The following is a 26,609-nucleotide window of genomic DNA, read 5'->3' on the forward strand; positions in this document are numbered from 1 at the left end:
TTCGAATCAAACAGTCAGCAGCATAACGTCAGAATATGTCAAGTTGATATTGAACAATGGGGAAGATTTGCTCGAAAAAGTCGAATGAAGTAGGGTTGTTTTTAAATGAGACACCTAAAATTTTCTGATTTATTTTTATTGCAGATACCAACTTTACAACGTCTTCGTTACGATATGTCTTCCTTAAATTTACCAAATTCCACTTTCATATGGTTTTTAGGATTGCCTGGTTCTGGAAGAAAAACTCACGCCCATTTACTCTGTGAAAAATTAGGTCTTATTGAAATCAATGTTGTAGAAATACTTAGAAATGAAAGTAAGAAAGATACAGATAGAGGAAAGAAACTCAGTCAGTTGTTCAAAGGTCAAATTAAGAAGGTTGCAGATGTGAGGAAATTTGCATTCAGATGTAGAGAGACAATTTAAAGCCTTATACCGAATCTTATAGCGTATGCGACTGGCTGCACCAGTGCGAATTAATTCGAATTTTTGTAGAGCTTAATGACATAAGAAGCTCGAATTAATTCGAACTGGTGCAGCCAGTCGAATACGCTATTAATGATGTTAAACGCGTAACCAGAACTATAGAAAATTCAATAAGAATATCGAAAAAAAAATACCGAATATTTCCGTATCCACACAACCGACGGAGTTGAGTTTTTTGGTTTTTTTTTTCAAATAACAGATAAAAAGATACGTGTGAAATTTTGTGAAAATCTCATCATCAGAACCATATGAAATTTAAGCAGAATTGAGAAAAAAACTTCATATTTCAATAGAAACATCCGACCGAATTTAAATTTTGCGTAGGTACATATATTTAAGAACATCATGTACGCAAAATTTAAATTCGGTCGGATCTTTTCATTGAAATATGAAGTTTTTTTCTCAATTCTGCATTACATATATGTATACAGGATGTTCCTAAATTGGAGGTTCAAACGAAAATTATCCTCAGATAATTTCAAGAACAAGCGTCCTATAAACAAAGGCAAACGCTTTTTTCTCGAGATAGAGGGTGTTAAAGTTAATTTTTTTCATAGTACCTTCCTTTCATCCTTTCACATGATATTCAACTTAAATTTTGTATAAATCTCAGAGTAATGAACATAGATAGAGGGAGCATATGCCATTTTCAGTAGACAAATTTTGTCTCCAACATGAACTATCAAATTAGACATGAAGCGTGCGGAAATCAAAACATATCAGTTATACGATATTTCACTCAATTCGCGAGTTTCTCCACAAAGAACGCACTTCTTATGTACCATGGTGAAACAACGTTTCATATCTACACAAAATATATTGAGATGAATACCTAAATATATCAGAAATTCAGAAAACAAACTTCAAGCGCGTCAAACGGCGTGAAACAATGGATGGCACTAGGAGAGCAATAGTTGCAAAACCTTGGATTTCAGCGGGTAGATACAGAAAATAATAAATATTCTGCTCATTATAAATTCGACAATTAGGAAAAATATCGGATTCCAAATATTCAAAGGACCCCGCACGTTTTATATGGGAAATGGCTTTCCGTGAATTTGGCTTCCAACACTTGGACTTCTATATTCTACCCGGATAGTACTATATTTTATCAAAACTGCAGACATTTTCACGGATTCCAAATATTCAAAAAACCCCGCACGTTTTATATGGGAAATGGCTTTCCGTGAATTTAGCTTCCAACACTTGGACTTCTATATTCTACCCGGATAGTACTATATTTTATCAAAACTGCAGACATTTTCACAGATTCGTTTGTCTGTGAGATGCTATCATCAATTTCAAGACATTCTGAGGAAAATGTCTTGGCACCCCATTGTCAGATTATCGAGATTTGTGAGAAACAAATCTCATATTATATGTAAATGACATCAATAGTGATCACAATTGTTATCCCTGAGGATATATGATTATGATTTTCCCATTTTCCCCCATTACAGCTCGCGATCCCTGGTTATGAACATTTTGGCTAACATATTTGATATTATTGGACATCAGATATATGAGGATTCAGTTATTATGGTCTCTCTCTTAAACAAATCTCACAATGTCGTTTCTCGATCATGTGAATTATTCTGGCGTCATCTTGTGGCATGAAAAGATGTATGGAAGATCTTGGATTTTGTATCTCATTTCATAGTCAATATGGAGCAGTGTATTATCGATGGCGGTGCCTAATATAACCAAGGAAGATCATTTCTCAGTCAGGTTCTAGCCGCCGAACATCCAAATTCCATCCCAACCAGAAATGAGAGTTCCTCGATTGATGAGCAAAAACCCCGAAAATTGCAAAAAAAACCATTTTCCATGCTCCATATCTCGAAAATTGTCCATTTTTGAGCTTTGTGGCTATGGACACTTCTGATCAGTTTATCAAGAACTACAACATATCAAAAATTCAGCCAAATTCACGGAAAGCCATTTCCCATATAAAATATTTAATTGAAAATCACACAAATAAATATATTTCATTCAATATAATATACATTCATAATAATATAGTAAAATTGTGGATTTGAAAATATATCACAATCCGACAACGTAATCCAACCATGTTGGGGACATGTAAAAATTGCGTATACTCGCTCTATCTATGTTTATTACTCTATGGTATAAATATTATACTCATTTGAAGGTTTCATCAATACTTTACTAATTTTGAATCCAAATTTACCTAGTGATATTTTTCTGGAACAGTGTCCGCTTCTTTCCTCCAGAACTTTTTTTTATGGACCACTTGTAGTTTAGAAAAATGTAAAACGAAACTTTGGTCCATTCATTTTTTTTCATTCATGCTCTATTTGCTCCTTTGTAGATGGTATAAGTATAATATATCGGTTTATATTTGGCCTCCAAAGATGCAATTGGCACAATAATGAAAGAGCACTCAAACTGTTGGGCGCTCGTTCAGGACATCAGGTCTGTGATCTTTTGATTTTCTTAACGTTTTCACATATCAGTAATACTACTGATACCTAAACGTAAACTTAGTACTGAGCTTATATCAAAAGGATGTAGACTAAAAATATATTCATATTGAAGGAACTGGTTGTAGACCTTATAAAAGAAGGCCTTTTGTTGAGTTCAGTTGGTAGGACCGACAGAAATTTCGTGATAAATAATTTCCCGAGAAGTAAGAAACAGGCGAAGCTTTTCATACAAGAAATCAAAGATGTAGATGTTATTATTTACCTCTTTGCTGATATGGTCACTCTCATTAATAGAATACAAGAGCAGAATATAGAGAAGCCTTTGGACGTGGATATTTTGAAGAAGAAAATCGTGCTTTACGCGAAAGAAGTTAGAGAAGCTCTGTCAGGAATGAAAACAAAAATTGAGAAGGTAAATAATGATAAAGTCGATATTTCTTTGCGAAAAGATGTTTATCTTCCTTATTTTTTTGGCTGACTACTACAGATATATTGAGTTATCGTTAAGATAAATACAAAGACAACTAGCTCTTCGAGAAGTTTTGTAATCTACGAAGAAGAAGATAGAATTGTCAGTTAGGCAACTCAATGATTTCTGCCTAATACACCTTCCCTCTCCATCGTGGAGGGATGACTCTACCGTGATGCGAAGGGGCCGCATTAAAGTGTAACGTAAAACCTATAACGTCATCTCTCGGGCATACTTACACTGTGTTGTATTTATCAGTATTATATTGCACCCTGTTATTACTGCAACTAAGCGGTTCAGTTCAAAATTTAAATTTCAGTGACTTATATCCAGATTACCTATACGTTCTAAATCGTTTTTTCAATTTTTATTCAAATTTTGTGAGTTATCAGTGCGTGATAAAAATTTTGTTTAACTCCTAGAAAAGTAATAAAGGTCTGATAGCATTTAATTATTCAATTTATTGAATAGGTCTTCACGGAAGCACCCATCACCACTGTCAATTCAATGTTGTTATCTGTCATCACTGAAAGATCTAATATTCAACCAATGAGGACCATTACTGAAGCAGAACAGCACATTCATTGAGGAAAATTTGTATTCAGTTCCGATGAGGTTTTAATTGAAAAAAGTTATTTTGTTATGAATTTGTTAATAATAATTACCACTATTAAATTATTTCTCATGTCTAGGAGTACTGATGCTTGTGTTCTAGAATATCGCAGGATTAATTATTTCAAAATAAAGACATGTCATAGCTCTGAACTACCAAGAGTTGGTTCGAAAATTGTGGATAGTCTAAAGGTGAGCATTTTTCTAAATCCTATATGACGCGTCACGACAGTTTGGAACAGGTTATTTTCCTCTTTCAATTTATTGGAAAGTTTCATGAGTCAAAGCGCAAGATTCAATAAAAAAATTAATCATTTTGTTATTTTTGAGACAGAGCATATTTTTTTCAGGAATGTGTTACATTTGCGAGAGAAAGAAACGGGTTGGCATTCAATTTTAGCCCTTCCGAGGATTCAAAAACCATTAAATCAAAGATTAGATCCATCGCAAATTGTCAAATATTGGGATGTCCAGAATTGGGTAACAGTACCACGTTGATACCTGATGAGAATTTCGACTATTACAGCGCTTTTGGAAACATGAATAGTAAGAAAAATATTTAATAGAAATAAAGTGTTTCCACCTATTCGAAAAATATAACTTCAACTAGATAAAATTCGGCAACATCAATTATTCTTAATGAAATCATTCCATTCATTCCGTTTATCAATAAAATATTCTTTCATACTGAGACTATACACCAAAAAACACCTGGGAAAACAGGTGTTATACTGATATCTAATTTAAGTGAATATAGAACGATAGAATGGGTCTACTTGACTACTGTTTTCTAGATATTTTCATCTGATCAGGCAAAAAATAAATGCATATGATGAAAAATGAAGAATGTACTGGCTACACATCAGTCATATTTTCTATGGTTTATTCAAAATCTTAACTTCGTAGGTTCACGGAAATATTGTGTAATTCTTCTTGAATTTTCTTTGGTTCTTTGGTTCCTGGTTACGCCATCAACATGAAATGTTTTTGTCCATTAGGTATTGAACACAAAGAAGGTACCTATTCATAAAAGAAACACAACACTTGACTATAAGTTTCACAATTTTTGTTTAATGCAAAGTCAAGTGTACTATTCCTTTTAATAATATCAAAAGAGGTTTCACCAAGCGAGGAATCAATTCCGATCAAACATGGTACTCGGACTACCTCGGTAGCGTAGTGGATTAACAGTCGACTGTGGTGCTGAAGGTACCGGGTCATGAATGTTGTGTATGTCTGGTGGTGGTTAATGAATTTGATAGAGTTTGAAAATATAAATTTGGATGATGACTGGATAGTTTTATTCACTAAGGTCAAAAAACTAAAATAAAAAAAAACATGGTATTCGTGATCGTGATGTTAAACTGCTGTGAATGTTTTTCTTACAGTCCTAGTTTATGTATGAATGTTCTACATCAAGTAGTTTCAAACCCAAAACTACCTACCACAGATAAATTATGACAAGTAAAATCAAATTTCATGGAAATTATGAGAATGATATAAAAATTGGTTATTCTCTTTAAAAAACAGTGAGGTATTGTGTTTCCCACTTTCGGACCAGCCTATAGAGTCAAAAATAATTGAAACTTTTGCGCTCAAAATTTCCAAGGGTTATCCACCGATCGAGCACTATTGACTCACCCTGTATAATTCCTGCGATTCCAAAGTAACGACTTCTCAAAGGCCAATCATTCTACATAATCTGAATTGTTGGAAATGATTCTGCACGGTTTTTAACCATTTAGTACCTATATACAGGGTGTTTCAAGTTCGACGGCCTATTAGACGTTTCTGGCGAACGGGGCCGATTTGAAATCTGAAAATTCGGAATATGACATTGTTCATGATGCCCTATTCAGCTAAAATATTTTCGAAGTTCCGGCACTTCCAGTTACACAAGAATTAAAAAAAAATATTACAAAAAAAACTTTTTTTTTTTCATTTTATGTCTTAGATATTATCAAGATTTCCATTTTCAATTACTCTTTCCTGAAATTGTTGCGTTAGTCCTCATAGTTTTCAAAATATTGAGGAAAAACCGAAAAAAAGAGAGAATTTCCATAATCACAATTTTACGTGAATTCAACGAAATCACAAAAAAAAAATAGGGTTCTAATTTGAAAATCGAAAGTTATGATCAAATTTTGTTCACAATTTTTGGCACAATATTTGAAATACCCTGAGATGATATTTCTCGATTTCAAAATATGCACGATATTCCTACATCATTCTAGTTTGAGAAAGTGAATTGATTATACGCATCGCATAGGATATTCACAGTAAAAATAATTCACGTAATTGTGATTATGGGAATTCTCTCTTTTTTTCGGTTTTTCCTCAATATTTTTAAAACTCTGAGGACTAACGCAACAATTTCAGGGAAGAGTAATTGAAAATGGAAATCTTGAGAATATCTGAGACATAAAATGAAAAAAAAGTTTTTTCTGAAAATTTTTTTTTAATTCTTGTGTAACTGGAAGTGCCGGAACTTCGAAAATATTTTAGCTGAATAAGCCATCATGAACAATGTCATATTCCGAATTTTCAGATTTCAAATCGGCCCCGTTCTCTAGAAACGTCTAATAGGCCGTCGAACTTGAAACACCCTGTATAATGTTACATGGCATAATCGCGCATAATTTTTTTTAATTCAAGTAGTTAAATCATAATTCACGGTCGTAGGGCCATTGTGTAGGTTCCTATAGTAGTAAGAGCGATACTTTTCACGACAATATATATCTATATTATCGTTCGAGTTTGGGAATGTGCTTTTACTACGAGGAACACTTGCTATTTTTTCTGAAATCACAGTCTATCGTCTATCACTTGAGGATTTTTATAAATAAATAAAGATAAATAAAGATTTTCAATTCCAATCTGATGATATCATTTCCTTGACAATTGATTCATTTATCGTTGTAACAAAAGTCAGATAATTATTACTTATTTCAGTTACCTTCCAAAAAAATTTCAAGGGCACTGCAATTATGTCGATGCTCATATGTGCAGCAAATTATCAGATTTTGTACAAGCTGCTGGAAATGTCATCTAGAATTTGTTGTCGAATGAATAAAAAAATAGGTGAATACGAATATAAATGAATACTTGACTTGACTTGAAATCAAGTCAAGCTCAAGTCAAGTATTTATTTATCAAGAACTTGAATCATTTCAAGCTACTTGATTTTTAGCATTTTTATTGTGTAGTATCACATCAATAAAAAAATGGTGAAATGAGAAGGAACCCTGCAAAAAACAAAAAACTTTTATTTATGAAACTTATTGTATAAAAGAACCGAAAATATAAACTTTTTTGAAATAGAAACATAAATTAAATCACTATAAATCATAACAAGATAAAAAATAATGAAAAAATAAAGTTTCTTGTTATTGAAAAATCTCCAGGCTTTGTTTGATTTCATAATTTTTAATCCAGGATATAAGACACATGAGGCATCTTATAGATTTGTCGCCTAACCTATTTCGGGTTTTTGTAACTGTAAGAGCAGCTCTAAAAAATTGTCTTTCAACAGGAGCTGAAGATTTTAGCGTTGATAAAAAATCCTTGGCTATTTCGGCCAAATTTTGGAAAGATATTTCTGAAAATACCAAAATCTACCAATATATTTCATAGAAATGTGTGAAAACTAGTAATAAAGTCACACTGGCGAATGCTTTATTCTCTCGGTGCTCGAGGAATCCGCTTATTTAGTGTAAGCGCGCACGAGATTACAGAAATATATGCCGTATATTGACTTGACTTGGTCAAGCTCAAATATGACATTTTTCACGAGCTTGATTTTCAATTCAAGTAGTTGGTTGAAATGTGAAGCTACTTGGCTTGATGAATCCCTAATCAGAACTCATAAGCAAGCCTTTTAAGATCATAAATATTTTTCAGCTACATCAAATGCTACATGTATAAGTTCAACTGGAGTTTTCACAATCATCAAGGATAAAGGAAATTATACAGATTCCATAACCAAGTGTCAAAACCTAGGCGCAGATTTAGCAGATGTTTTAACTGAAACTAGAACCAAGCAGCTGGCGAGTTTGGTGAACAGTACAGTTGGTTCTTGGTATAAGGCTAGTTACGTAGGTAGGTTTTGTGAAAGTTTTCAAATAATCAATAAAACATAATTATAATTCTTCATTTGAGATGGTAGCTATTTGACCAATCGATGTATTTAACGTAAATATGAAATACTTTCCTCTTTTCTCCTAAAAAAATTAATCATTCCTTCTTTCTCGCATTGCAATCTACTGATATAACTGCTAACTTCTTTTTATGGAATTATAAGGCGGAGAAAAAAAAATTGATTTTTCCTTATTACCTACTACAAAAGTGTCATTGATAGATAGATAATTTTCTTTATTTCAAGTTTTACACAACAAAAGCTACATAAAAGATGAAATGACGTCAGAATAAAGAACTTGAATCAACAAGTTTTCAGAAACAAAATAATCCCCACAATTGTAAGGTTCCAAATGAATTAACATTCTCTTAACAATTTTCTCAAATCTATATAAACTATTTGATCTATGCACTATGCAGCCATATTGATTTGTTTAGGCGTCAAAGCATTTTTCAGCTAAACTTAGGTAAACAATTATCATGTTATGTAAATGTAATTCAAATAGAATGGAAGTGAGCATAAACTGAGAGGTAGTTGACATACAACATTACTGGATCTTCGAGAAATATTACAAAGAAATAGAAGTTGGACGAATATTATTGAATTTAGTTATGGCTGAATATCTTGCTTCTATTTTCGGAACAGAGAAGGATAAAGTCAACTGTTCTTTTTACTTCAAAATCGGAGCATGCAGACATGGAGATAGGTGTTCTCGTATACACAATGAGCCAACATTTTCCCAAACTTGTTTACTTCAAAATTTATATGTAAATCCACAAAATTCTGCTAAGTCTGCTGATGGGAGTCATTTGGTTGCCAATGTCTCAGATGAGGAAATGCAAGAGCATTACGACAATTTCTTCGAAGATGTTTTTGTTGAATGCGAGGACAAATATGGAGAAATTGAAGAAATGAACGTTTGTGATAATTTGGGAGATCATCTTGTGGGAAATGTCTATATCAAGTTCCGTCGTGAGGAAGATGCCGAAAAAGCTGTTAATGATAATGATGATAATGGAAGACCAGTTTATGCTGAATTGAGTCCTGTAACTGATTTCCGTGAGGCATGCTGCCGTCAGTATGAAATGGGTGAATGTACAAGATGCATTTGAAACCAATTTCAAGAGATTTAAGGAGATACTTGTATTCCAGAAGGAAGACTGGAAGAAGGCGTTCCCGTTCTCGTTCTCCAAAAAGGAGATCAAGATCTAGAGACCGTAAAGGTTTACGTTCTCCACCCCTTCGCCGTGGCTGTAGTGGAAGATATTAAAAATTATTATTCAGAAATAGAAAATTTTTTTTCGTGGTAAAAAATTGGATTTTGATTATTTTATAGTCATTACTGAATTATATCACAGCATTTAATATAATTAGGTAGTCTATTGAATACTTTAATACACATGTAATAAGGACCTTTTTCACTCAAGGTTAATCTATGATAAGGATATAATAAATCTTGAGTTCTTGTATTATAATTATGACTTACTCCCATATCAAACTTATCTCTATTTTTAAAAACAAAAAACAAACATTCATAAATATACAAAGCATATATCGTCATTATATTCATATTTCTGAATTTACCTCTGCATGAATCCCTGTACTTCATTTTGCATATAGTTCTAATAATTCTTTTCTGAGCTATGAATTGAGATTGAGATGCTCATATCGTGAAACGGAGCAGACAGGCTACAGGAATCTTGCGGTAAATTAGAATGTATAATACCGAAAATGTTTGGGAAGAAAAAGTACCTATATCAATAGTCCTAACTTAAAAAGGATTTTCCAATAAGAGGTTTCAATTTGAATATCCCGCTATCTGGGCAGCTGTCACTTTTGAAGCTGTCATATTTTGACATTTGATAAGTAAAAACTATGCCATTACTAAAAATTTAATGATACACGCTCTAACAAATCATTGAAATTCGTCGTCGATCTTGGAATTAGCCATTTCACAGAGGACATTACTCCATATTTTGCATGAAAACTCAGTTCTTAACGTTTATTTTCAACAAGACGGCGCTACGTGCCACACAAGTAACGAAACAAACGTAATTCTTGAAGAAAAGTTTTCTGGCTCTGTTATTTATCGAAGAGGTGATCACAACTGACCACATAGATCTTGTGATTTAACACCTCTAGACTTTATTCTTTGGGGCCACGTGATAAATTAGATCTATCCCAATGGACCGAAATCAATTCAAAACATTATATATAGAATTCGTGAAGTGATCAAGGACATACAGAGAATTGGTCATGGAAAATTTAATGAAGACTTATGGTTTTGCAACCGTAGCCTTGGTGGCCATTTAACTGATACCGTTAATGGCATATCTTCTTCACAATGTAATTAAAAACCATTGATTTCTCTTAAAAGATCCTTGTTGTATTATTTTTAATATTGAAATTAAATCTCTTATAGGAAAACCCTCTGGAATACAAGAATGTTTGAGTCAACAAAAAGGCATTAAATCAAGTAGATAACCTTATAATCTAATCGCAAACACTGTTGGGCCATCGACAAAAAAATAGACCAGAAATAGAATGCAATAATATAATAATTTTAGAAACATATAATTTAACAAAAAATCTTCTTCTTATAAATTGTTATAATAGATTTCGAGAATACCTCATAGGAAATCAAATATGAATATATTATCACCTTCGTTCAAAATCATCCTTATCTAGTTGATAATCAGCTGAGTGTTGCAGGTTTGGATGACTTGCAGAGTAAAGGGCTTTTCGAATCATCTAACGGAAATCATATATATTGCACTAAATACAGAGCTTGGGGTCCTGGCCATCCCAGGATCAAAAAGGAAAATTATAACTGTGTTACTTTACATTCCGATAGAACCTGGGAAGTAGTTCCTTGCAACGTGGAGCTCACAGCTATTTGTGAGTTCATACCAGAATCTCCATCCGTAGATGAGTTCGATGAGAGATATTCGTGTGATAAAATATCGAATAGAAGTAAATTGAGCCAAGAAGGTTAGAAATATTTAATGAGATATATTATTTTCAGGAAAAAAGAGAAGATGTTTAGCCAATAAGAAATCATTGAGGGAGCTGATTGAACGATCGAGTCGTGAGGATAAATGTGCACTCCTTAACTATGATAAAGATCTAAGTCAAATTTGAGAGCAAGAAATAATCACATCTTGCTTTCGAAAGTAATAATACATCCCAAATCATGTATGTCGAATTATAGACAAATTGATCGTGATAATGACCCTTTCCACAAAATATAAATAGAAAGAATGACCACCTACTAATTGGGAACAAAAAAAAATACATACTTACCTATTTAATATTATTATGTTACTACATGTATATTATTATTACTACATGTATGTTATTTTGAAAGCCGAAGTAACCACACTCTTGTCAGTCTTGTCCTTAACATTTTTAGTCATTTCGACAACAATGTTGACATCTTCAGAAACTTGAGGTCATTAAGGCATTAACCAAACTTATAGTCACGTGATAGTGACAATGGAAATTCTCTCTTTTTCTCTTTTTTTTTTAATATTTTGAAAACTATAAAGACTAACGCAATAATTTTGGAAAGAAGTCATTGAGAATGGAAATCTTGATAATATCTGAGATTTCAAATGGAAAAAAAAGTTTTTTTTGAAAACATTCTTTTCATTTTTTGTATAACCGGAAGTGCCGGAGCTTCGAAAATATTTTAGGGCATCATGAACAATGTCACATTCCGAATTTTCAGATTTTAAATAGGGCCCGTTCTCCAGAAACGTCTAATAGGCAGTCGAACTTGAAACACCCTGTATAAAAGCAAAATATCTGACAATTTTCGTCTGTTAGCCAAATCTTCTCACGGACTATGGTGTAATTTACTCGTTCTTGTGAATATAATAGGGGAAATTGACAACACTTCTTCAGATTCAAGTGGAAGCAGTTTGCCCCGAAGTATTCAAACTCTAACTGAAGATAACTTGGTATTTTTGAGTAGTCTAAACATTCAATGTTTCTATATATTGGTAGGATATCAGCGTGAAGTAGAATAGCGTTGGTCGAAAACAAGTTGTAATATTATTTATACTGCAAATTATCTATTCTGTAAAAACAGAGAACCCAGTTGGGAGCCATGGGGTACTCCTGAACTATCACGTATTAAGAGATGTATCCATTTATCGACGCAAACTGACTTCTCCTCGAAATAAAAAACCTCAGCCAACGCATCAAACCACCACTAATTCTGACCCCCGGAAGACTACAAAATAAGATTGAACGATTATTTGCATAAATATTCTAAGAAAATAGTTTCAATATTTCTGCAAAGCCATGCTGCTGATCTATAATGATATGTTTGAGACTGTTAGCTGAATATTTATGTATTAATGAATGAAATAATTTGGGAACTGTCGACAGATGGGTCTGCGATTTTCTACAAAATTTTTTTGACCACTTGACTTATGTATTGGGATTATAGATGAGCTCTTTCATATCTCTGGAGAAGTCTCAAATTCTGAGGAGTTATTAAATGTTATGCAGAGTGTAAGAGACATATTATTAAGATGAAATTTTTTCAGAATATCAATACTCTGCAGTGGCGTACCCATATATAAGCCTTGGGGGGTATAAAAAAAAAATCAAATTTTCCTTCTTTTGAAGAAGTTTTCCAAAGAATTTTGCTTACTCATAATAAGATTGTGATATATAAGGTTGTTACATATAATGGTTATTCCTCCTGGGGGGATATATCCCCCTTATTCCCCGCTTGGGGACGCCACTGATACTCTGTAGATCAATGGATATCCCCTCCCTGCTCAAGACTAATCTGCTCAAATAATTTTATAACTTCCAACACCAGTAGCGCTTGAGTTGCTAGAATTCTACAATTTACGAATAATTGTCATATTACATATTTTAGTTATGAACATTTAGCAACTATTCAGATGTAATAATCCTTTTTCTTTTATATCTTATCTTTCGAGTAATCTTGAAGTTTAGTCTAGGAGTTCAACAAGTTTGCTCCTTAAGGTTATTACCCAGATTTTTTAGGAAGACTAATAAATAAAATATATAAATAAATAGACTTTATATTTCCTTAGATTTAGCTTGTTTTTGAATCTCATTCATAATCGGATCCTCGGATATTTCGCAGATATAATTATATCTGATTGAACAATCGCTTCCCTTATAGGCGTAAGATCTCAACTGTGGATTGAAGGCCATCCTCAGGCATCGACCGTCTCCAGAAATAGATGTTTTCTGTTGATTCTTTCCAGAGGACACGGGTCGTGCACTGTTGCTCCAAATCCAAAGTAGACCAGGGTTCAAGCCACCCGTCCAGAAATCTTTTCCTGAAATCGAAGAGAAAATTGAGTTCCGGGATATTGAAATTCAGACTAATTTTGGATATAAAATAATATATCTTTATTTGGAAAATATTAATAGAGTAATAGAGTATTTATTTGGAAAATTTTAAGGATGAAGTCTAGCCAAGGCTACTCCACTCAACTCTCCAAAAAAAGAAAAAAACAAAAATAAAAATTAATAAAAGGAAATACAACATAAATGAATTCAATCAATATACAATGTGATTATTACCAAAAATGAACATCATTTACAAAATCTGTAACTGGCGCAAAAATGAAACATTCTTCAATTATCTTCTCAATGAGTTCAAAGAAGAACCCCTACATGCAATTTGCATCTCATTATGAAATTTCACCGCATTAAAGGTGAAAGTGGTAACTATTAAAGTAGGCGCAGACCAGGGCCGTATCTACTGTATCTAGGGCGTGGCAGAGGTGGCACTTGCCACGGGCTCAGGGTCCGCAGGGGCGCCCAAAAATATCAAAAGAAAAAAAATAAGATAAGAAATAGTATAAATATTGCTATGTTCAAGCGTGCGTGTAATCTTCTCATAAATATTTGTGTTCTTACCCCTATTTTCATGAGTTTTTTGCACTTCATCAAGTTTGTCGGTATTTCTTCGACAACCGGTATCATCTTTTTTTGTGTTAAGTACGGCTTTTTTTTCTTTGATACTATTTCATAACGATCGATTTTTTGGATCTTCAGGAGTTATGTCTTTATATGTTTATGAAATGTATTTCAATGGTTTTCAATAAAAGTAAGTAAATATATACAGGATCTTTATGAATAGTTGTGAAAAAATTAGGGGGTGATTCCTTCTCAAAAATTAGAGTGGATCTTCCATATAAACTTTTTTTTTGAGCCCCTTCTCGCTTAGTTACAGCTCCCTAAAGATGGCACACGAAAAGTATTCTTTAATTTTTTTCTTGAAAACCAAAAAATTCACAAAAACGAAATTAAGCTGACATTTTATGAGGACGAGAAGGCATACAAAAAAATTGTTGGTGGTGTTCTTCAATGATTCCAAGGGGTAGAGAAAGCCATCCCTCCAACTTGTTTCGCAATAACTTTTTCTTTATTCATATTTTACAATAAGAAAATTAATTTTGGATAGACTGCTTCATTACAAACAAATAAGGTCTCTTGTAATTTTTCGCTAAAATTTTCGAAATTTTATGAAAAAATATCAACAGATAATACGCCTGAGTTGAGGAGGTTGAAATTATTTTCTACCTCAAATTTACCCAATAGGCTGGTGTCAAAATGATATTTTTATTCGGAACTGGTAAAAATATAAAATAAATTTAACAAAAAAATGCAACTATAAACTTTTCACGAATTGAAAACTACTTTTCGAGCGAAGTCTTCAGGGGGCTGTAACTAAACAGGGGGAGGCTCAAAAAAAGTTCATATGAAAGACCCACCCTAGTTATTGACAACTAATTGCTCCCTATATTTTTTCGCATCTATTCATATGCACCCTGTGTACATTTTTGATGTAACAGCAAAAGCTACTCACGTCACGAATTTTCTGAAAGAATCGACATACGCAAAAATATTATTTTCAATTCAAGGGTTTGAAAAGTGTGCGCCTATGGTTTATGACTGTTTTGCAATTATCTCTGGCCAAGCGTTTTTATAGACTAGTTCAAGTGACTTTGGATATACTATAACACTAAATTCAATTTATGTGCATAACAGTGCGTGAATAGTGCTTGAGGAGCAATTGTTTTTATTTGCGCTTGTAACACATTGATTTCCCCCGCCATCACAGCTGCCCCGTCTTATGTTTGACCTACTAATTTAGTCGCTAAATTGAAATCTTTAAAATTATCCAACAAGGTATTGAAAATATCATTCGCGGTTCGGCCTTTACTAACATCGAAAAAACCCCAAAATCGTTCGGAAATTTTACCGTCTCGAACGAAGCGGAAAATTACTGACATCTGACAAAAACATTTAACATCCGTTGTCTCGTCTATTTCCCAAGAAAAACACGCGGAATTATTTATTTCTTTGCGAATTTTCTCCCTCGAAATCTGCGAAGGAGAACTGCTAAGCCATGTGCATGCAATTATCCCCCCTACTGAGGTACGGCTGGCCGATCTTACCGCGAGGCGCGAATTACAGAACTTTTGAAATCAGGATGTTTTCAAAGTTAGGAATATATTTATTATATTTTCATGATCAGAAAATCAATACCTAACTACTATCGAACGACATAAATAAGTTCTTTTCTGATTAACACGTAATATCCCATAATTAACCATTCATTTGAATATATTAATTATATTTTCATGATCTGAAAATCAATAGCTACTATCGAACGGCATAAATAAGTTCTTTTCTGATTAAGACATAATGTCTCATAATTAACCATTCATTTAATTATCAAATATTTTAAATAAACTGTGAAAAGTTGCTGCTTGACGCTCTGCAATAGGATAACCGGCCGGCCGACCCTGTGTATTGGGAAGCGACCTAACATCGAGTTGTTGTGCCGTTCTACTGAGTGGTCGTATTCTGGGCGTATGTCGTAGTATCTTTTCCTTTACGTAGCGCTCTCGGTAGCGCTGGTTCCGCCATCGGCTCTTAGCCGACCTAACGTGATGAGATGCTTTCAGTGACATTCCAGGAGTTGCAATTGTATAATTGTAACATTTGTGTTACATTTCAGACCTAATGTTACGGTGTTACGTACAATTCTGGAATAACCTGTTTGGGGTGATGTTACGAAAAGTAACCATTTACGATTGTGGTTTGTTACAATTTATGAAAGGTAATAACAACGCTGGATGCTTTGGAAATCGAATATTAGGTGGGTCCGAAAGAAAATATTGGCCGGTATAAGTTATATTTTCCTGTTCTGAGTGGAAATATTCATTACCGAGGGAATTTGGATATCGAAATCGATAACTCCGATTGAGTTTGAATATCTAGAATTATTTTCTATTTCCCGATAATTTTTGGGTCGGCCCGGCCGACCCTGCCGACCCTGACGAGCCGTCCCTGGTCGTAGGACCATTGTGTAGGTTCCTAGTAGTAAGAGCGATACTTTCCACGACGACAATATATATCTATATTATCGTTCGAGTTTGGGAATGTGCTTTTACTACGAGGAACACTTGCTATTTTTTCTGAAATCACAGTCTATCGTCTATCACTTGAGGATTTTTATAAATAAATAAAGATTTTCGATAACAATCAGATGATATCATTTCCTTGACAATTGATTCATTTATCGTTGTGACAAAAGTCAGATAATTATTACTTATTTCAGTTACCTTCCAAAAAAATTTCAAGGGCACTGCAATTATGTCGATGCTCATATGGTGCGGCAAATTACCAGATTTAGTACAAGCTGCTGAAAATGTCATCTTGAATTTGTTGTCGAATGAATTAAAAAAATATATGAATACGAATATAAATAAATACTTGACTTGACTTGAAATCAAGTCAACTCAAGTCAAGTATTTATTTATCAAGAACTTGAATCATTTCAAGCTACTTGATTTTTAGCATTTTTATTGTGTAGTATCACATCAATAAAAAATGATGAAATGAGAAGGAACCCTGCAAAAAACAAAAAACTTTTATTTATGAAACTTATTGTATAAAAGAACCGAAAATATAAACTTTTTTGAAATAGAAACATAAATTAAATCACTATAAATCATAACAAGATAAAAATAATGAAAAAATAAGGTTTCTTGTTATTGAAAAATCTCCGGGCTTTGTTTGATTTCATTATTTTTAATACAGGATCTAAGCCATCTTATAGATTTGTCGCATAACCTATTTCGGGTTTTTGTAACTGTAAGAGCAGCTCTGGAAAATTGTCTTTCAACAGGAGCTGAAGATTCTAGCGTTGATAAAAAATCCTTGACTATTTCGGCCAAATTTTGGAAAGATATTTCTGAAAATACCAAAATCTACCAATATATTTCATAGAAATGTGTGAAAACTACTAATAAAGTCACACTGGCGAATGCTTTATTCTCTCGGTGCTCGAGGAATCCGCTTATTTAGTGTAAGCGCGCACGAGATTACAGAAATATATGCCGTATATGGACTTGACTTGGTCAAGCTCATTTTATGACAATTTGCACGAGCTTGATTTTCAAGTCAAGTAGTTGGTTAAAATGTGAAGCTATTTGGCTTGATGAATCCCTAATCAGAACTCATGAGCAAGCCTTTTAAGATCATAAATATTTTTCAGCTACATCAAATGCTACATGTATAAGTTCAACTGGTGTTTTCACAATCATCAAGGATAAAGGAAATTATACAGATTCCATAACCAAGTGTCAAAACCTAGGCGCAGATTTAGCAGATGTTTTAACTGAAACTAGAACCAAGCAGCTGGCGAGTTTGGTGAAGAGTACAGTTGGTTCTTGGTATAAGGCTAGTTACGTAGGTAGGTTTTGTGAAAGTTTTCAAATAATCAATAAAACATAATTATAATTCTTCATTTGAGATGGTGGCTGAGTATATTTATATATTTGACCAATCGATGTATTTAACGTAAATATGAAATACTTTCCTCTTTTCTCCTAAAAAAATTAATCATTCCTTCTTTCTCGCTTTGCAATCTACTGCTACAACTGCTAACTTCTTTTTATGGAATTATAAGGCGGAGAAAAAAGAATGATTTTTCCTTATTACCTACTACAATAGTGTCATTGAGATGCTCAGACAGGCTACAGGAATCTTGCGGTAAATTAGAATGTGTAATACCGAAAATGTTTGGGAACAAAGAGTACCTATATCAATAGTCCTAACTTAAAGGATTTTCCAATAAGAATTTTCATTTTGAATATCCCGCTATCTGGGCAGCTGTCACTTTTGAAGCTGTCATATTTTGACATTTGATAAGTAAAAACTATGCCATTACTAAAAATTTAATGATACACGCTCTAACAACGCATTGAAATTGTTAAATTCACTACAAAAATAGTGAAAATTTTGAAGTCACAGTTGCTGTCACAGTAAAATTAAAGTGAAGTGATCAAGGACATGCAGAGAATTGATCATAAAAAATTTTATGAAAAGTTATGGTGTTGCAACCGTAGTCTTGGTGGCCATTTAGCTGATATCGTTATTGGCATACCTTCTTCATAATGAAATGAACAACCATTGAATTCCTTGTTGTATCTATTATTTTCATTATTGAAATTAAATCTCTTATAGGAAAACCCTGTAGAATACAAGAACGTTTGAGTCAAGAAAAAAGCGTTAAATCAAGTAGATAACCTCATAATCTAATCACAAATACTGTTGGGCCATCGGCAAAAAAATAGACAAATATATGATCTAAACATATAGTTTTTCTTCCTTACAGACCTTCTACTTCAAAAGCAAATCCTATAGGTTGTAATTTATAAAACGAGCATTATAAATGAAAAAAACGTGAAATGCAATATTATAATAATTTCGTTTAAAAGCATCCTTATCTTGTTGATAATCAGTTGGGTGTTGCAGGTTTGGATGACTTGCAGAGTAGAGGGCTTTTCGAATCATCTAACGGAAATCATATATATTGCACTAAATACAGAGCTTGGGGTCCTGGCCATCCCAGGATCAAAAAGGAAAATTATAACTGTGTTACTTTACATTCCGATAGAACCTGGAAAGTAGTTCCTTGCAACGTGGAGCTCACAGCTATTTGTGAGTTCATACCAGAATCTCCATCCGTAGATGAGTTCGATGAGAGATATTCGTGTAATAAAATATCGAATAGAAGTAAATTGAGCCGAGAAGGTTATTATAAATAATTAATGAGATATATTATTTTCAGGAAAAAAGAGAAGATGTTTAGCCAATAAGGAATCATTGAGGAAGCTGATTGAACGATCGACTCGAGAGGATAAATGTGCTCTCCTTAACTATGATAAAGATCTAAGTCAAATTTGAGAGCAAGAAATTATCACATCTTGCTTTCGAAAGTAATAGTACATCCCAAATCATGTATGTCAAATTATAGGCAAAATGATCCTGATAATGACCCTTTCCACAAAATATAAATAGAAAGAATGACCACCTACTAATTGGAAAAAAAAAGATATAATACTTACCTATTTAATATTTGGAGTTCTCTGTGGACTCGTTATGTTACTATATTATTTTGAAAGCCGAAGTAACCACACTCTTGTCAGTCTTGTCCTTGGCATTTTTAGTCATTTCGACAACAATGTTGACATCTTCAGAAACTTAGGTCATTAAGGCATTAACCAAACTTATAGTCACGTTTTAATGACAATGGAAATTCTCTCTTTTTTTCGTTTTTTTTAATATTTTGAAAACTATAAAGACTAACGCAATAATTTTGGAAAGAAGTCATTGGGAATGGAAATCTTGATAATATCTGAGATTTCAAATGAAAAAAAAAGTTTTTTTTGTATAACCGGAAGTGCCGGAGCTTCGAAAATATTTTAGGGCATCATGAACAATGTCACATTCCGAATTTTCAGATTTCAAATAGGGTCCGTTCTCCAGAAACGTCTAATAGGCAGTCGAACTTGAAACACCCTGTATGAAAGCAAAATATCTGACAAATTTCCAAATCTTCCCACGAACTATGGTGTAATTTACTCATTCTTGTGAATATAATAGGGAAAATTGACAACTCTTCTTCAGATTCAAGTGGAAGCAGTTTGCCCCGAAATATTCAAACTCTAACTGAAGATAACTTGGTATTTTTGAGTAGTCTAAACATTCAATTTTTTATATATTTGTAGAATATCAGCGTAAAGTAGAATAGTGTATGTCGAAAACAAGTTGTAATATTATTTATACTGTAAATTATCTATTCTGTAAAAAACAGAGAACCCAGTTGGGAGCCATGGGGTACTCCTGAACTATCACGTATTAAGAGATGTATCCATTTATCAACGCAAACTGACTTCTCCTCGAAATAAAAAACCTCAGCCAACGCATCAAACCACCACTAATTCTGACCCCCGGAAGACTACAAAATAAGATTGAACGATTATTTGCATAAATATTCTAAGAAAATAGTTTCAATATTTCTGCAAAGCCATGCTGCTGATCTATAATGATATGTTTGAGACTGTTAGCTGAATATTTATGTATTAATGAATGAAATAATTTGGGAACTGTCGACAGATGGGTCTGCGATTTTCTACAAAATTTTTTTGACCACTTGACTTATGTATTGGGATTATAGATGAGCTCTTTCATATCTCTGGAGAAGTCTCAAATTCTGAGGAGTTATTAAATGTTATGCAGAGTGTAAGAGACATATTATTAAGATGAAATTTTTTCAGAATATCAATACTCTGCAGTGGCGTACCCATATATAAGCCTTGGGGGGTATAAAAAAAAAATCAAATTTTCCTTCTTTTGAAGAAGTTTTCCAAAGAATTTTGCTTACTCATAATAAGATTGTGATATATAAGGTTGTTACATATAATGGTTATTCCTCCTGGGGGGATATATCCCCCTTATTCCCCGCTTGGGGACGCCACTGATACTCTGTAGATCAATGGATATCCCCTCCCTGCTCAAGACTAATCTGCTCAAATAATTTTATAACTTCCAACACCAGTAGCGCTTGAGTTGCTAGAATTCTACAATTTACGAATAATTGTCATATTACATATTTTAGTTATGAACATTTAGCAACTATTCAGATGTAATAATCCTTTTTCTTTTATATCTTATCTTTCGAGTAATCTTGAAGTTTAGTCTAGGAGTTCAACAAGTTTGCTCCTTAAGGTTATTACCCAGATTTTTTAGGAAGACTAATAAATAAAATATATAAATAAATAGACTTTATATTTCCTTAGATTTAGCTTGTTTTTGAATCTCATTCATAATCGGATCCTCGGATATTTCGCAGATATAATTATATCTGATTGAACAATCGCTTCCCTTATAGGCGTAAGATCTCAACTGTGGATTGAAGGCCATCCTCAGGCATCGACCGTCTCCAGAAATAGATGTTTTCTGTTGATTCTTTCCAGAGGACACGGGTCGTGCACTGTTGCTCCAAATCCAAAGTAGACCAGGGTTCAAGCCACCCGTCCAGAAATCTTTTCCTGAAATCGAAGAGAAAATTGAGTTCCGGGATATTGAAATTCAGACTAATTTTGGATATAAAATAATATATCTTTATTTGGAAAATATTAATAGAGTAATAGAGTATTTATTTGGAAAATTTTAAGGATGAAGTCTAGCCAAGGCTACTCCACTCAACTCTCCAAAAAAAGAAAAAAACAAAAATAAAAATTAATAAAAGGAAATACAACATAAATGAATTCAATCAATATACAATGTGATTATTACCAAAAATGAACATCATTTACAAAATCTGTAACTGGCGCAAAAATGAAACATTCTTCAATTATATTCTCAATGAGTTCAAAGAAGAACCCCTACATGCAATTTGCATCTCATTATGAAATTTCACCGCATTAAAGGTGAAAGTGGTAACTATTAAAGTAGGCGCAGACCAGGGCCGTATCTACTGTATCTAGGGCGTGGCAGAGGTGGCACTTGCCACGGGCTCAGGGTCCGCAGGGGCGCCCAAAAATATCAAAAGAAAAAAAATAAGATAAGAAATAGTATAAATATTGCTATGTTCAAGCGTGCGTGTAATCTTCTCATAAATATTTGTGTTCTTACCCCTATTTTCATGAGTTTTTTGCACTTCATCAAGTTTGTCGGTATTTCTTCGACAACCGGTATCATCTTTTTTTGTGTTAAGTACGGCTTTTTTTTCTTTGATACTATTTCATAACGATCGATTTTTTGGATCTTCAGGAGTTATGTCTTTATATGTTTATGAAATGTATTTCAATGGTTTTCAATAAAAGTAAGTAAATATATACAGGATCTTTATGAATAGTTGTGAAAAAATTAGGGGGTGATTCCTTCTCAAAAATTAGAGTGGATCTTCCATATAAACTTTTTTTTTGAGCCCCTTCTCGCTTAGTTACAGCTCCCTAAAGATGGCACACGAAAAGTATTCTTTAATTTTTTTCTTGAAAACCAAAAAATTCACAAAAACGAAATTAAGCTGACATTTTATGAGGACGAGAAGGCATACAAAAAAATTGTTGGTGGTGTTCTTCAATGATTCCAAGGGGTAGAGAAAGCCATCCCTCCAACTTGTTTCGCAATAACTTTTTCTTTATTCATATTTTACAATAAGAAAATTAATTTTGGATAGACTGCTTCATTACAAACAAATAAGGTCTCTTGTAATTTTTCGCTAAAATTTTCGAAATTTTATGAAAAAATATCAACAGATAATACGCCTGAGTTGAGGAGGTTGAAATTATTTTCTACCTCAAATTTACCCAATAGGCTGGTGTCAAAATGATATTTTTATTCGGAACTGGTAAAAATATAAAATAAATTTAACAAAAAAATGCAACTATAAACTTTTCACGAATTGAAAACTACTTTTCGAGCGAAGTCTTCAGGGGGCTGTAACTAAACAGGGGGAGGCTCAAAAAAAGTTCATATGAAAGACCCACCCTAGTTATTGACAACTAATTGCTCCCTATATTTTTTCGCATCTATTCATATGCACCCTGTGTAATATTTTGAAACTTTAACGAAAATATACAGGGTGTTATGTAATAAGTGTCCGATATTTCACAGAACGACTCCTCAGTTATTTATAAGGTGAAAAGTTCATACAAACATGGGTCCGCAAGGCCTTCATTTTTGAGATAGGGGGTGTTAATATTTCACTTTTAATTTGGTAAAGTCTTTTACAAATAATTACGATAACAATAATAATAACTATCGTAAAGATATTATTTTTGACATGACAGCACGAAAAAAATTGGAATAAACTACTAGATACTTTTATTTTCAAAGAGTTCCCTAATCAATGAGAAGATTGGATGCATCGATCAATTTAAATCAAAATATCTCGAAAACGACTGCTTGTAGCGACTTTTGACAAGCTTACCTTTTTCACGTAAAAATGCTAAAGAAATTGATTTTTCTTTCATAAAATGTGATATGTGCATTCATGCACGACAAAGTTGTGATTCCCCAAAATTGAGGGCCAAACTAAGATTAAATTTGAATTTCCCATATTGAGAAACCCCCTAATACCAATTTTCGTCCAAATATCGACATAAATTTAAAATTTATTCACGATAAACCTAAATGAAATTAAATTTTTATCACCCTCTATCCCAGAAATGAAGGCCTTGAGGACCCATGCTCATATGAACTTTTCACTTTATAAATAACACTTATTACATAACACCCTGTATGACTATGAACTGTATGACTGGATAAATTATGAACAAAAAAATACTATAAGAAAATTTAATGGATGAAAAAATATTCGAAAATGGGTGGCGCTTTCTAAAATATTGCAACTGGCGCAATAGTACCTAGATACGGCTCTGGCGCAAACCGACGCGGGACTGCGGGAGCGAGAGCGAGACAGAAACTTTTGCGGGATGGAAATCAACGACGGGATATGAAAGAGTGCATTCCGGTACGAAGACAACGCATGCGAACTGCGGGATGTCTACAAATGAATTTCGGTTCGTAGCGTGCAGTGTTTTCCCGCAGTTCACGCCGTAGTTTTGTGTTGTTGTTTGGACGCTTACCACGTGTTTCAAGTATGGCGGAAACCCTCACAGAAAAGTTGATAGCTATTGTTCAACGATATCCTATTCTATACGATTCATCTCATTCCGAATACAAAAATATAAGAAAAAGAGACAAGGTGTGGGATGAAATAGGAGTGAAGCTAGGGAAAAACGGTAAGAAAAAACAGCTTTTTTCAAGATTTATTCCTAATACAAAGCAATTACATATGGTACATGAGTCTCACATATTGGGTATGGTCCGTACTCCGTATATTGCCGAGAATTTCAGAGCGGGAACTGGTGATTTTCAACGTTTTAGTTAACACGCTTCGTATTTACGGATCGCTTGACACTTGTCAACTAAATTTTTCTTTGACAGAATTTTGGAGGTTATAAATGGTAGATCTCTTTTAATTTGTAAATAATCAATAGTTCTTAATGGCTCTGAAGGGTATTCGTTTCATAATTGAAATAATAACATTTTTGAGTTTTAGATGTCATGGAAAATGTTCATAAACAATAATCTGAAGATTAAAATGACAACTGCCAAGCTGAGTGGGCGTGGTTACCGATCCTTAGCAGAAAGTACCGTTGCTCTGGTAACAGATAAGTTACCGGAGTTTGAGAAAATAGTCACCTGTTTTTGAGGAATTTGACATATACGAACCACCAATTTACTAACCATAGTAACCAAGGTGATATACGGACCATACCCATTATTAAAAAAATTCACGATTATTTCTCTGATCTGAAAAGCTGCATCCTTGGATAGATCTGTAAATTTTCGAAAACACCCAAACCAGGTATGGAAGTTCTAAATGTTGGCTGTAAAGATCATCACAGTTTTTAGTTCTCAAGAAGTTATGTAAAACATAGATAACCTTCAAACATCACTGGAAGCAACTATTAGTCCAGTAGATAAATACATTTTACCTGGAAAAAATTCCGAATGAAACTTCTACAGTTTGTTCGGGGGTGTTGTGGGATGACTCTTTCGAGTTATCCAACACAAAGATCTTGTGCTGTCTTGAGGAGGGCCGAAAAATCTCAACATATTCGGACTTTTTTCGGTTTTTTGCTCATAACTTCTAACCTAATTAGTTTTCTACCAAAACGTTCATTTTTGAAGTTGTAGAGCGTTAAATTCTTCTCAATTTTGTATCTATAAACTTTTTTTTAAACCCAATATCAATTTAGATACAGTCGATCAAAAGAAAAATCCATTAGACAAAGCAGAAAAAGTGGGGTCTGCTGGAAAAAATTCTAAACTTGATGAAACTTCTACAGGTTGTTCGGGGGTGTTTTGGGATGATTTTGTCAAGTTATCAAACACAAGGACCCTGTACAAACTTGAGGAGGGGCCGAAGAACCCCAACATTTTCGGACCTTTTTTTCTTATAACTTTTAACATAATCAGCTTTCGACCAAAACGTTCATTTTTTCATAGTTTTAGATGATTGAATTCCCTATAATTTTGGTTCCAGAAACTTTTCTCTAAACCTTATATTAACCGAGATGCAGCCAATCAAAATTAGAGGAATTTTCTCAAAATGTCAAAAATTACAAAAAACAAAGGTTTTGGGCCTCAAACCGTTACCAACCGTTCTATGGTAATTATAGTAATTTCTCATCAATAGCGACATATTGATACATAGGGAGGTGGAGGGGGAGGTAGCTTTGACTAAAAACCTATGTTTGTGTAAAGAGTAGATATTTCAATGTTATCGTGGCATGTTATCACCTTACTGTAAATTCCTATCAATCCATAATTATTTTGAACCTTAATAATCAGATCAACTGGGTAAAATCAATGAATAATAACAAATAATTAATTCAAAATAATGATTGTATATAACCGAAAAAAGTCCGAAAATGTTGGGTTTCTTCGGCCCTCCTCAAGTAAGCCCAAGGTCCTCGTGTTGGATAACTCGACAGAGTCATCCCACAACACCCCCGAACAATCTGTAGAAGTTTCATTAAGTTCGGAATTTTTTCCAGCAGACCCCACTTGTTTGCTTGGTCTACTGGACTATAATTTTGATCGACTGTATATAAATTGATATTAGGTTTACAAAAAAGATTGTGAAAACAAAATTGTAGAGAATTTAATGCTCTATAACATCAAAAATGATCATTGTGGTCGAAAACTATATTTAGTTTAGAGGTTATGAGCAAAAACTGATGAAAGTCCGGAAATGTAGAGGTTCTTCGACACTCCTCAAGTTAGCACAGGGTCCTCGTGTTGGATAACTTGACAGAGTCATTCCACAACACCCTCTAACAACCTGTAGCAGTTTCATTAAGTTCGGAATTTTTTCCAGCAGACCCAATTTTTTTGTATTTGTCTATTGGACTATATAGGAATTGTCTTATAGTTACTTCCACTGATGTTTCAATGGGTCGGTTGAATATTTTTCACTTCTGAGATAGAATTCCGAAAGCATTTTCTACAACTCTTTGGGCTCTACAGAGTCTTGTATTGAAATTTATTTTCTGATATCTTGGTGTAAGGGTAGGGTCGC

At 33.5% G+C, this 26,609-nt stretch overlaps 3 protein-coding genes and 1 pseudogene across 4 annotated transcripts in view; 3 read left to right on the forward strand and 1 right to left on the reverse strand.

Annotated features, from left to right (window-relative positions):
- LOC123678195 overlaps positions 1-26,609 on the forward strand; it is a 27,281-nt gene continuing 672 nt past the window's right edge. The window contains exons 1-7 of one of the 2 annotated variants that reach the window (XM_045615087.1): positions 1-89; positions 145-387; positions 3,049-3,348; positions 4,368-4,563; positions 7,918-8,115; positions 10,865-11,125; positions 11,178-11,347. In XM_045615087.1, the coding sequence (XP_045471043.1) occupies positions 57-89; positions 145-387; positions 3,049-3,348; positions 4,368-4,563; positions 7,918-8,115; positions 10,865-11,125; positions 11,178-11,293 (1,347 nt within the window). In that variant the 5' untranslated portion in view covers positions 1-56 and the 3' untranslated portion in view covers positions 11,294-11,347. Of the gene's footprint in view, positions 90-144; positions 388-3,048; positions 3,349-4,367; positions 4,564-7,917; positions 8,116-10,864; positions 11,126-11,177; positions 11,348-26,609 lie in introns of those variants that run through there. The other variant, XM_045615088.1, reaches the window with a different exon arrangement.
- Positions 8,572-9,427, forward strand: LOC123678198 (annotated as a pseudogene).
- Positions 14,765-19,414, forward strand: LOC123677942 (lithostathine-1-alpha-like). Its single transcript, XM_045614679.1, has 4 exons — positions 14,765-14,786; positions 17,721-17,918; positions 18,983-19,243; positions 19,299-19,414. Exons 1-4 carry the CDS (start codon positions 14,765-14,767, stop codon positions 19,412-19,414), a joined length of 597 nt encoding a protein of 198 aa, XP_045470635.1.
- The window catches only part of LOC123678197, a 15,215-nt gene continuing 9,887 nt past the window's right edge, over positions 21,282-26,609 (reverse strand). The window contains exon 4 of the mRNA XM_045615089.1: positions 21,282-21,561. Within this exon, the coding sequence (XP_045471045.1) occupies positions 21,296-21,561 (266 nt within the window). The 3' untranslated portion in view covers positions 21,282-21,295. The remainder of the gene's footprint in view (positions 21,562-26,609) is intronic.

The sequence above is a fragment of the Harmonia axyridis genome, chromosome 4 (assembly GCF_914767665.1).
Source record: "Harmonia axyridis chromosome 4, icHarAxyr1.1, whole genome shotgun sequence".
Taxonomy (NCBI): domain Eukaryota; kingdom Metazoa; phylum Arthropoda; class Insecta; order Coleoptera; family Coccinellidae; genus Harmonia; species Harmonia axyridis.

Excerpts from the sequence above, each read along its gene's own strand:
- LOC123677942 (XM_045614679.1), top strand. The coding sequence starts at position 14,765 with ATGATATTTTTATTCGGAACTG. Across the intron at positions 14,787-17,720 it reads GATATTTTTATTCGGAACTG|CTACATCAAATGCTACATGT; the intron begins GTAAAAATATAA and ends AATATTTTTCAG. Across the intron at positions 17,919-18,982 it reads GTATAAGGCTAGTTACGTAG|GTTTGGATGACTTGCAGAGT; the intron begins GTAGGTTTTGTG and ends TGGGTGTTGCAG.